This window comes from Rana temporaria, chromosome 11 (assembly GCF_905171775.1).
Source record: "Rana temporaria chromosome 11, aRanTem1.1, whole genome shotgun sequence".
In the NCBI taxonomy this organism is placed as follows: domain Eukaryota; kingdom Metazoa; phylum Chordata; class Amphibia; order Anura; family Ranidae; genus Rana; species Rana temporaria.
Genome location: NC_053499.1, coordinates 160,159,577 through 160,171,819, shown reverse-complemented (window position 1 = coordinate 160,171,819; position 12,243 = coordinate 160,159,577). Strand labels below are relative to the sequence as shown.

Sequence of the window (12,243 nt, the reverse complement as noted above, 5' to 3'; positions counted from 1 at the left end):
CGGCGATGCCTCACATGTGTGGTTTGAATACAGTTTACATATGCGGGCGCTACTCACGTATAAGTTCATTTCTGCGAGCGAGCTCGGCGTGACGGGGTGCGTTTTTTTGGCTCCTAGATTCCAAGCAAATTTGTCAAACCCTGGGTTAACATATGTGCAAAAACAGCTCTGGCAGCAAAAGGGTTAATCAGCGATCTACGTAATGGGAGAAAAAAAAACCTCCAGACAGACAGCGCACCTTTATAATTTATTTTCAGTATAAAGCAGAACGAGGCGTATCCAGGTGCAGACAGAGCCCCGGACAAAACCACATTAAACACCCTAAAATCAGAGAGATCGGCGAGGTTACACGGAGGTTCCCGCGGTCGGGCCGGGTGCCGCCTCCTTTTTATTGTCTTCTGGTTTCATTGCGGGGAACAGAAGCACCTCCTGGAAGAATAAACAAGACGGGGATTAGATACCTGGGAGGAGAAGAACACGCCCACACAATGGCCGAGCCAGGGCCGATCCTAGGGTCACAGATGCCTGGGTGCAGAAATATTTCTGGTGCCCCCACATGGGCGTGGTCATCTTTACTAACTCCTCCCCTTTACAAATGTTTCCATGGCTACGACTCAAACACAGAGATGCTCCCCTAAGAAGTCTTCAATAGTGTCCCCCATCAGAGCCCCCCCAGCAGGTTCCCACATCAGAGCCCCCCCCCAGCAGGTGTCCCACATCAGAGCCCCCCCCAGCAGGTGTCCCACATCAGAGCCCCCCCCAGCAGGTGTCCCCCATCAGAGCCCCCCCCAGCATGTTACCCCCATCAGAGCCCCCCCAGCAGGTGTCCCCCATCAGAGCCCCCCCCAGCAGGTGTCCCACATCAGAGCCCCCCCCAGCAGGTGTCCCCCATCAGAGCCCCCCCCAGCAGGTGTCCCCCATCAGAGCCCCCCCCAGCATGTTACCCCCATCAGAGCCCCCCCAGCAGGTGTCCCCCATCAGAGCCCCCCCCAGCAGGTGTCCCCCATCAGAGCCCCCCACAGCAGGTGCCCCCCATCAGAGCCCCCCCCCACAGCAAGTGTCCCCCATCAGAGCCCCCCCACTGCAGGTGTCCCCCATCAGAGCCCCCCCCACAGCAGGTGTCCCCCATCAGAGCCCCCCCCCCAGCAGGTGTCCCCCATCAGAGCCCCCCCCCACAACAGGTGTCCCCCATCAGAGCCCCCCCCACAGCAGGTGTCCCCCATCAGAGCCCCCCCCCACAGCAGGTGTCCCCATTAGAGCCCCCTCACATAAGGTGTCCCCATAGATCAGTACTTGTCCAATAGATCCCTGTAGCTCAGGCGCGCTGGGAGCAGAAGCACATTACAGGGGGGCGGGGCATATGTGGCATCTTTGGTTACTAGGAGGGTGGCACTCGGAGAGCATTTCTGGGAGTGTATGGGATGATTGGCAGCAGCTCCGCCCAACCCAAAAGCCTCTCATCACACCGCCTATGGGAGAAGAGCCGACACACGCAGAGGGGGCGGGGCAGACAGGAGACATAATAAATTAGTGGAGCCTAGTACCGCAATATGTTACGGTACTAGGCTCCGCTGTGGTACCCAGCCCGGATTTCGGGTATGCGCTCTTGTCAGTTGCCAGCGGAGAGAGCAAGCGGGATGGGGAACCGCAGCACCATCTACATGCGTTCCACCTCTGGACACAGACAAGGAGGAGGGCAGCACTTTGGAGCTTTGGCGCCCCCACCTCTGCGGCGCCTGGGTGCGGAGCACCCCATGCACCCTGCCAAGGATCGGCCCTGGGCCGAGCGTCCTTTACAAACCCAACATACCTTGATGTTGTTGGAGTCGGTTAAAAACATAGTAAGGCGGTCGATGCCCATCCCCCAACCAGCTGTAGGGGGCAGCCCATACTCCAGGGCGGTACAGAAGTTATCGTCGATGAACATGGCCTCGTCATCACCCGCTGCTTTGGCCTGGGAAAAAAGCACAAGAAAAAAAGAGTTTATATCAGATTTGTGGAGGATCTACTACACCATGGGTGCTCAACCTGGGGCCCTCCAGCCGTTGCAGAACTACAAGTCCCATGAGGCATAGCAAGACTCTGATAGCCACAAGCATGACACCCAGAGGCATGATGGGACTTGCAGTTTTGCAACAGCTGGGAGGTCCACCAATTGCATATCCCTGATTGACACCATGGGTGCTCAACCTGGGGCCCTCCAGCTGTTACAGAACTACAAGTCCCATGAGGCATTGCACAGCCAACAGGTACAAGGATGACTCCAAAAGCAGAGGCATGATGGGACTTGTAGTTTTGCAACAGCTGGAGGGCCACAGGTTGAGCTCCCCTGATCTACCCACTGGCCTAGGAACCCCCCCTGGGAAATCTCTGTATGAGCTGGAGTGCTGTTCTGGACTATACCCCTCCCCCCTCACCCTGCAGGACAATCACATGGAAAATTAAGGACACCGGGACCCCAAATGTCAGTCATTTCATGTGACATCGGCTGTCAATTTATCATTTTGGAACCTCAAAGAATGATTTCTAATACATAATTTCTCTTGGTCTGGGAACCCCCTGTAACCACTTGCACACCCCTAGGATGTATCCGTATACAGCGCCTGGAAAAAGTATTCATACCCCTTGAGATTCCCCACATCTTCTCATGTTACATCCAAAACCATAAATGTATTTTATTGGGATTTTATGTGAGAGACACAAAGTGTCACATAATTGTGAAGTGGAAGGAAAATGATACAAATAAATATGTGAAAAGTGTGGGGGGAGGGGCATTTGTATGGCGCCCCCCAGAGTCAATACTGTAGAAACCCCTTTCTCTACAAGTCTTTTTGGGGGGATGTCTCTACCAGCTTTGCACATCTAGAGAGGGACATTTCTCCTCCATTCTTCTTCTTTGTAAAATATCTCAAGCTCTGTCAGATTGGATGGAGAGCGTCTGTGATCAGCAATTTTCAAGTCTTGCCACAGATTCTCAATGGGATTTAGGTCTGGACTGTGACTGGGCCATTCTAACACATGAATAGGCTTTGATCTAAACCATTCCATTGTAGCTCTGGCTGTACTTTGGGGTCGTTGTCCTGCTGGAAGGTGAACCCCCGCCCCGGTCTCAAGTATTTTGCAGACTCTAACAGGTTTTCTTATAAGATTGTCCTGTATTTGTCTCCATCCATCTTCCCATCAACTCTGACCAGCTTCCTTGTCCCTGCTGAAGAAAACCATCCCCACCACATGAGGCTGCCACCACCATGTTTCATGGTGGGGATGGTGTGTTCAGGGTGATGTGCGGTGTTAGTTTTCCCCCACACATAGCGTTTTGCTTTTAGTCCATTTTGGTGTCATGTGACCAGAGCTCCTTCTTCCACATGTTTGCTGTGTCCCCTCCCCCACATGTTTGCTGTGTCCCCTCCCCCACATGGGCTTCTCACAAACTGCACACAGGACTTCTTATGTCTTTCTTTCTCCAATGTCTTTCTTCTTCTCACTCTTCCATAAAGGGCAGATTTGTGGAGAGACCACTAATAGTTGTCCTGTGGACAGATTCTCCCCCCTGAGCTGTGTAGCTCCTCCAGAGTTACCATGGACCTCTTGGCTGCTTCTCTGATGAATGCTCTCCTTGCCCGGCCTGGTCAGTTTAAGTGGACGGCCATGTCTTGGTAGGTTTGCAGTTGTGCCGTACTCTTTCTATTTTCCGATGATGGATTGAACAGAAGCTCCGTGAGATCTTCAAAGCTTGGGAGATTTTTTTTATAACCGAACCCTGCTTTATACTTCTCCACAACTTTATCCCTGACCTGTCTGGTGTGTTCCTTGGCCTTCATGATACTGTTTGTTCACTAAGGTTCTCCAACAAACCTCTGAGGGCTTCACAGAACAGCTGCATTTATACTGAGATTAAATGACACACAGGTGGACTCTATTTACTAATTAGGTGACTTCTGAAGACGATTGGTTCCACTAGATTTTAGTTGGGGGTATCAGAGTAAAGAGGGCTGAATACAAATGCCCCCCACACGTTTCATATTCATTTTTAAAGAATGTTAAAAAAAGTATTTTCATTTTCCTCCCACTTCACAATTATGTGACACTTTGTGTTGGTCTATCGCATAAAATCCCAATAAAATGCATTTACGTTTTTGGTAACATAAGAACATGTGGAAAATTTGAAGGGGTATGAATACTTTATCATCCCGCTCTAGAGTGAAAATGCTGCTCCTTCGCAGACACGACGCAGCGAGCGAGTGTTGTACTGTGAAGTGCAGCTCATATCCTGCGAACACATCAGGGATTTGCCCCGTGTGATTCAATCACCTGAGCTTGATCTTCAAACAGCCCCCTCTGCCGGATCGGGTCGTTCATCTCGGTGTAGGCATTGCAAATCTCTTTCTTCATGATAAAAAGCTCAAATCTTTCCGTCAGTCCCTTTTCTGACCGGTGCCTGACGCAGAAACAAGAACAAAGTTACATCAACGTCACCAACACATATACATATATATATAAAAAAATAGGAAGCAATTCTAGATGCAGAACAAAAAGCTTCTTCAGAAGGGATCTGGTGAGAATCTTACCATTTGGCAAGAGGGCTCATGATCTGAGGATGGTCAATAATATAAGTGGGATTGATACAAGTTACTTCCAGGAATTCACCAACCAGCTGCAATACAGAAATGCAGAAAGTTTAGTGATTAAGAATGAGAAGCTTTTCACAGATTTAAAGTAAAAAAACACCATAATCCTCCCCCCCACCCAGAGGCGCAACTAGAACCTTCAGGGACTCGTGCAAGAACCCACGAAGGGCATCCCTGAACCCCCCACCATCCAAGTCCCCGGCTTCCAGTCCTGGAAAGGTCTCCATCTACATCCTCCCAGAACCCTGCCTCCCACGTTCCCCCCTAGGGCCTGCATCCAGTGCGCTCTGACACAGCTGATCACAGTAAAGAGCAAATCACAGCAGCCCTTTGCCGGTGACTTGTCCTTAAGGTTCCCCTTGGTTCCGGCTATAACGGGAAAGTTCCTTCAAGGACTGCGCAGGCGCAAACTTGCCGACGGAAATCTCCGAACCTCGCCCGGCATCCAGGCTCATTCTTTAACATCCCCGTGGATTGGAGGATGTTAAAAAAAGAGCCAGAAGGCCGAGCGAGCGGAGGGAGCCGTCCGAGCGCAGCGAGGACGTGAGGCCGACTGGCCACTTTCCTCGAAATCCACGTCGCCCTGGATGCCGGCCGAGGTTCGGAGATTTCCGTCGGCAAGTTTGCGCCTGCGCAGTCCTTGAAGGAACTTTCCCGTTATAGCCGGAACCATCTCGGCAGATCACTTTGCGCCAGCGCAGGAACTTTCACGATAGCCGGAACCAGCTCGGCAGATCACCGGTTATTTAGCTGCTGGGCTTCACACTTCCTTTGGTGCACACAGGAAGAGATGGGCAGGAGGAGACAGGGCTGTATTAATGAGAGGGCATTGCCCAGGGGCCCCAGATGCATGGGGGGCCCCTGCACTTTCCACAAAGCAGCTGGTCCTTGAGCCCACGCTGCCCTAAAATTGCCCCATGATGGCACTGAGAGTGATAGATGCAAAGGGGAGGCAGTCTACCTCCTACCTACTTAAAGCCTGTTTACCCGCACTGTCATCATTATAGGGGCCCCAGAGCATTTCTTTGCCCAGGGGCCCATGATGGTATTAAGACGGCCCTGGGAAAAGAAGGAGCAGTTCGGCACTCTCCTCTCCCATCCGTGCGAGAGAGGAGGGAGGGGGAACTGACAGTGCAGGCTCTGGGCTGTATGAGAGAGACGCTCTCAGCTCAGAGTCCCGCTGAGGAGACACTGATGATCAGTGTAAACAATGTACAATTAACAGCTCTCGGGTTCCTCACACAGAGACAGCGTGGGGCCCTTTTTGCGTCAGAATTCAAAAGATCCTTAACAGCCAAAAAACACAATGTACTACGTAAACGTCTCTGAGCCAATACACGGACTTGTAGTCTTTGCCAGTACTCCAATCTGACCAGTGTGAACAGGCATAGTAAGGACCCCTACCTTGTCCAGTAGCCTTGCAGTGGTCCTTGGATGGGGGCATTCAACTTCCTTCTCTGCACAGATGTCATCTAGCAGCTTGCGAGTCTCTGGAAACACAAAAAATAACCGATCAATAAATAAGTCCAATAACCAGTTGCCGACTGCCCAATAGCAGCTCTACTGCTCTGTGCAGAACTTATCTCTATATCTATCTCTATATATATTTATATCTCTCTCTCTCTCGCTATATATATCTATATCTATATCTATATCTATATCTATCTATATATATATATATATACACACACACACACACACACATATATACAGATAGATAGATATATACAGTGGAACCTCGGATTGCGAGTAACGCGGTTAATGAGCGTTTCGCAATGCGAGCGCTGTATTTAAAAAAATCCTAACTCGGTTTGCGAATGTTGTCTCGCAAAACTAGCAGGATTCAAGCCAAAGCGGTGTGCAGTACTGCGTTTGGCCTGAGGTGGGCGCAGGAGTCGAGCGGAGCCGAACGGCACTGATCGGAAATACTCCGCTCCTGAGGTTTGCCAAGCTGTCCTTCGGCCTTTCTGTGCGTTTCCGAGGCTCTCCGGTGCCCCCCCACCTCTGGCCATATGTGGTAATGCACGCTATTGAAGTCAAGGCAGAACAGTTTTTGTTTCCATTGACTTCTATGGGGAAACTCGCTTTGATATGAGAGTACTTTGGATTACGAGCGTTCTCCTGGAACGGATTATGCTCATAATCCGAGGTTCCACTGTGTGTGTGTGTGTGTGTGTGTGTGTGTGTGTGTGTGTGTGTGTGTGTGTGTGTGTATATATATATATATATATATATATATATATATATATATATATATATATAAATCTAGATCTATAGATAGAGATATAAATAGATTGATAAAGATATATATATATATATATATATATATATATATATATATATATATATATATATATATTAGTGGAACCTTGGATTACGAAAATAATCCGATCCAGGAGAACGCTCGTAATCCAAAGTACTCGCATATCAAAGCGAGTTTCCCCATAGAAGTCAATAGAAACTAAAATTCATCGTTCCGCACTATGGCATGCATTTTTTATTGAATATGTTTTTATTAGCAGAAATTAAAAAAAAATGTTTTATATTTTCAATAATTTTTTTATGCCAAAACAATAAATAATAAACAAAAACGCAGACGTGATCAAATACCACCAAAAGAAAACTATTTGTGATTAAAAAGATGACAAATGGAATTGATGTACAGTGTTGCATGACTGCACAATTGTCAGTTCCAGTGCGTTTTTAATGCGCTTCCAGATCCTTCTTTTCTCATTGTAATGGGGTCCGGTGCGTTTTGGTGCATTTTTTATGCGTTTTACCGTGTTCCAGTAGTTCCGTGCAGGAAAAAAATGCAGCTTGTTTTATTTATTTTTTCTAGAACTGGAAAGCCCCGGAACTGACTGCACCGGTGTGAACTACGTCATTGGAAACCAAATAACCGACTTTTCATGCGTTTTTGATGCAGAAAAAAAAAACGCACTGGACTGCATGTGTGGTGAACTGTTAAAAGTTAAAGCAGAAAAACACAAGTTGCTGCATCCGGTGTAAACATTCCCTTACCTTCCGTATCAAACTGGTCTGTTGGGGGGAGTTTCTTGCCCAGGACTTTCTCCAGCTCGTGCACCATGCTGATCCTTCTGAAGGGGGGGGTGAAGTCGATTTCCTGGGCTGGTCCATCAGGTCCTTCCGGGTGATAGACGATTTTGTAACTACCGTGTATGTGCTTCACCATCCCTGCAAGAGAAATGAAATGAGATTTCCTCTAAATCCGGGGGGGGGGGGGGGGGGGGTCCAACCCACAGCACCAGAGAGTTTAGCATGTGGTCCAGGCCCATCTGGAGAGAAGCAGGGGATGCCGTACAAGCAAAGCCGGAGAGCTTCAGAAATACTTGGGGACACCTTGGCTGATCTCGGAAACCCTCAGAAACACTCGGGAACAGAGTATTTCCAATTGATTTCGAGTATTTCCGAATGGCTCCGAACTGTTCCGCGCAGTGGCGGTTCGTCCATAGAGGGCGCTGGAGCGCCGCCCCCTCTGGCTCTCACCGCCACGGAGTCTAATAACATACATTCATGCATTGCATGAATGTATATTATTGTTGCCGGCTGCCGCTGGTCTATTCAGAGATGGCCGGAACTTGAGCGCCGACAACCTGAATAACGGCAGCTGGTTGGCTGTGCGGAAGTGCCTATCAGAACCAGCGGCTTTCCGAGTACAGCCCTTGGCTCCCGGATGTCTTATCCTCGGAACGTACGGGGGGTGCGTCCGTTGGATAAGACTGACGGCTGTCTCAGCCAATCAGGTTCACCGATTCTGGTTATCGGTAACCTGATTGGCTGAAGCGTCACCAAGGCGGGAGACGAGGACATCAAGGGACGTGGAAGGAGTAAGGTAAGTGCATTTTACAGGGCACAGCGGCGACAAAGGGTACAGTGGCATCAATGGGCACAGTGGTGACAATTAAGGGGCACAGTGACAATGGGCACAGTGCCGACAATTAAAGGGCACAGTGGTGACAATTGATGGCACAGTGACTGCATTTGATGGCATGGCACAGTGGTGCGAATTGATGGCACAGTGGCTGCGTTTGATGGCATAGCACAGTGGCGACAATTGGCACAGTGACTGAGTTTGATGGCATGGCACAGTGGTGATAATTGATGGCACAGTGGCTGCATTTGATGGGCACAGTGAGGCTGCAATTTTTTTCTTTTTCTTTTTTTCGCTTGTGCCCCCCCCTAAAAATTACTACGAGCACCAGCCGCCACTGGTTCCGCGTGTCACTGGCGCCCCCCCCGCACCTCTGGCCAAATGTGGTGCTGCACAACCCATTAACTCGCAAACCGAGTCAAAAAAAAAAAAAGTTGCTCATTATTCAAAACGCTCGTTAACCGTGTTACTCGTAAACCGAGGTTCCACTGTATATGAATGTGTGTTAGGGACATTAGGTTGTAAGCTCTTGGGGGCAGGGACTGATGTGAATGTAAAGCGCTGCGTAAATTGGACAGCGCAAATTTCAAGTACCTGAAAGAAAGAAAAGAAGAAAAAAAAAAAAAGAGCTGGGCTTGAACAAAAGCGAGGTGTACTCAATGGCTTAGCGGCGCTTTACCGTTGGAATTGCGGCGGCATTTGGCCGCTAGCGGTGCGGTTTTGCCCCCAAAAAAGGGTTAATACATTTTTTTTGTCCGGCTGCAGAGGCGCATTGCCGGCGGTATAGCCGCAGTTTCCCATTGCTTTCAATGAGAAGGAGCGGTGGAGGAGCGGTAAACACACCGCTCCTCTCACCGTTCCAAAGATGCGGCTAGCAGGACTTTTGGAGAGGTCCTGCTAGCGCACCGCTCCGGGTCGCTCTGCAGACGCTATTTTTATCGCAACAGCGCCTGCAAACCGCTCCAGTGTGAAAGGGGTCTACATAAACAATCAATGTCTTACCTGTCAGCAGCTTTTCGGTGATTTCCATGAGGTCGTGGTAATCTGCATAGGCCATGTAGAATTCACAGGTTGTAAATTCAGGGTTGTGGGTCAAGTCGATTCCTTCATTCCTGAACTGTCTGCCCACTTCGTATACGCGGTCAATGCCCCCGACCACCAGCATCTGCAAGAAAAATTCCATTCATCACCATCGGACGTCCAGTCAGGATAAGTGAACCACCGCCCGGCTGCCATACTGCTAATAGGCCGGGCAGGAAGTGGTTAACCAGTTAAGACCCGGACCATTATGTAGGTTAAGGACCAGGCCCCTTTTTGCGATTTGGCACTGCGTCGCTTTAACTGACAATTGCCCTTCTGTCTACGTATATTGTCGTGTGGCGGTCCTTAAGTGGGTAATGTCGCCCACATTCAGTATAATCTGTAATAAAAAAAAACTTGCGACCCCCCCCCCCATCCTGTGTCACCCCACACCCACCTTGTGATAGAGCTCGGGAGCGATCCTCATATACAGGTCCATGTCCAGCTCATTGTGATGGGTGATGAAAGGTTTGGCAACGGCACCTCCAGGAATAATGTTCATCATCGGAGTTTCAATCTGTCGACAAAAGACACACAATCCTTAGAACGATATATGTGACCAGATGGCGTAGTTACTAAAAGGACGGTGTGCGCAGGGGGTGGGATCTAGAGGGAAGACCAATGAATGTGTTGTGGGGGTGGGTCAGGTCTTGCTGGACTGAAGGTCGATTCCCACCCCAGTCCCATGTGAAAAGCGCAGTGGAACCTCGGATTGCGAGTAACACGGTTAACGAGCATTTTGCAATCCGAGCGCTGTTTTTTTTTTTTTTTTTAAACCCTGACTCGGTTTGCGAGTGCAAAGCGGTGTGCGTAGTAGCGCGTTTGGCCTGAGGTGGGGGGTGACGAGGCCGCCGATGTGACGAGACCCGACGAGGCCGCAGATGGACGCCACGCAAGACACCAAAACTAAGTACTAAAATGTTTTTTTTTACAGGAATGCAGGTCCACTTTAGGGGTGCGCGCTATACGCCGGATCGCGCAATACCCCGGTAAATACGGTCGTTTTTATTCTATCCTATTCAATTTATTTTTCTTTATTTAGATTTAAAGGACACAATATGATATCCCTGAGGAAGATCAAATTTTAATGATTGTTTTGAAACGCGTCGGAGGAGCCACTTTTCCATTCTACCCCTGTTGGGGAATTTTGTATTGTGGCCTTTTTGTTATTTATATGCCTGTATTTTTTTCTGCTATGTGATATTGTATTGATATGAGTTTTTCTACCATTTTGTATAATAAATTAACTATTTTTTTTTTTTATTTTTTTTGATTATTACTGTTGCCCACATAATCCCAACCCTAGAGGTTTTCATATTCACAATTTTCATGGTGGCAATTACATGGTCACCGGTATAGGCTGGTCTATTTATCCTCGTAATCCGAGGTTCCGCTGTATCATGTCGTTTTATTACTATACAGAGGTGAAAATACTTACCTCGAGGAATCCCAAGTCATCCAGAAACCTGCGGAGGTAGGTGATGATTTTTGATCTGGTGATGAACTTTTGCCGCACGTAATCGTTGAGAATGAGGTCCAAGTATCGCTGCCGGAATCTGGTCTCCTGCAAGTCAAGCAAATCATGGATGGTGAACATTCCACAAACACACAATACAACATTCTGGCCTCTGCCAATGGCTGTGTGTCATCCGAATAAAAGAGGCCAATGACTCGGGGCAATAGAGAAGAGTTACATTTTTTTTTTTTTTTTTTGAATAACCAACATTTTATACTTGCCTGCTCTATTTAATGGTTTTGTATAGGAGCAGCCCTGATCCTCCTCTTCTCGGGTCCCTTTCCATACCTTATGGTCCTTCCCCCTTGCCCAGTGTTCCCATAGCAAGCCACTTGCTATAGGGGGTACTTGTGCATATTCACTCCCTAGCTGCCCCCCTATTCATTGACACACACGAAGCTAAAGCTCAGCTGCGCCTCCCTCTCACTCCTCAATGGCTATGATTGACAGCAGAAGTAAAAGGCTCCCGCTGCTGCCTCTGTCCAATGAGGAGGGAGAGCCGAGCAGCTGCTCTCAGGCATATCACTGGATCGAGATAACGCTCAGGAAAGTACCGTATTTATTGGCGTATACCGCGCACTTCTTTGCCCTGAAAATCAGGGCAAAATCGTGGGTGGGCGATATATACGCCGATACCCGCGCTGAGTTTGAACCCCCGAACTTGAAGAAAAGTTCCTGGAAAAAAAAAATACAGTTTGGATGCCCCTCGTCGGTGTCTTGCCCGTCGTCCATCGGCGGCCTCGTCCGGTCCGGCGTCCTTCTGCGGCTATCGTGGTGTCCTCCCCGCTCGATCCCCGCTTCCCGCGCTGAGTTTGAACCACTGCGCCGGCATATACCGAGCGCAGTACACTCGGGTATAGTCGGGCAGGCTCGGCTCCTCTCACGGTCATGTCCTGTGCTTCCTGTACGTCCTTTACGCGAGAGGAGCCGAGCCTGCCCGGCTATACCCGAGTGTACTGCGCTCGGTATATGCCGGCGCAGTGGTTCAAACTCAGCGCGGGAAGCGGGGATCGAGCGGGGAGGACACCACGATGGCTGCAGAAGGACGCTGGACCGGACGAGGCCGCCGATGGACGACGGGCAGGACGCGATGGACGACGGGCAAGACACCGACGAGGGGCATCCAA

At 49.4% G+C, this 12,243-nt stretch overlaps 1 protein-coding gene across 2 annotated transcripts in view; it reads right to left on the bottom strand.

The window, feature by feature from the left end:
* Window positions 1-230: 230 nt before the first annotated feature.
* Window positions 231-12,243, bottom strand: part of KARS1 (lysyl-tRNA synthetase 1) — a 34,217-nt gene continuing 22,204 nt past the window's right edge. For both annotated transcript variants that reach the window (XM_040329574.1, XM_040329573.1), the window contains 9 exons: window positions 11,039-11,164; window positions 9,998-10,117; window positions 9,523-9,685; window positions 7,650-7,823; window positions 6,033-6,118; window positions 4,569-4,654; window positions 4,312-4,438; window positions 1,811-1,954; window positions 231-429 (listed from right to left, as the gene is read on the bottom strand). In XM_040329574.1, the coding sequence (XP_040185508.1) occupies window positions 346-429; window positions 1,811-1,954; window positions 4,312-4,438; window positions 4,569-4,654; window positions 6,033-6,118; window positions 7,650-7,823; window positions 9,523-9,685; window positions 9,998-10,117; window positions 11,039-11,164 (1,110 nt within the window). In that variant the 3' untranslated portion in view covers window positions 231-345. The remainder of the gene's footprint in view (window positions 430-1,810; window positions 1,955-4,311; window positions 4,439-4,568; window positions 4,655-6,032; window positions 6,119-7,649; window positions 7,824-9,522; window positions 9,686-9,997; window positions 10,118-11,038; window positions 11,165-12,243) is intronic.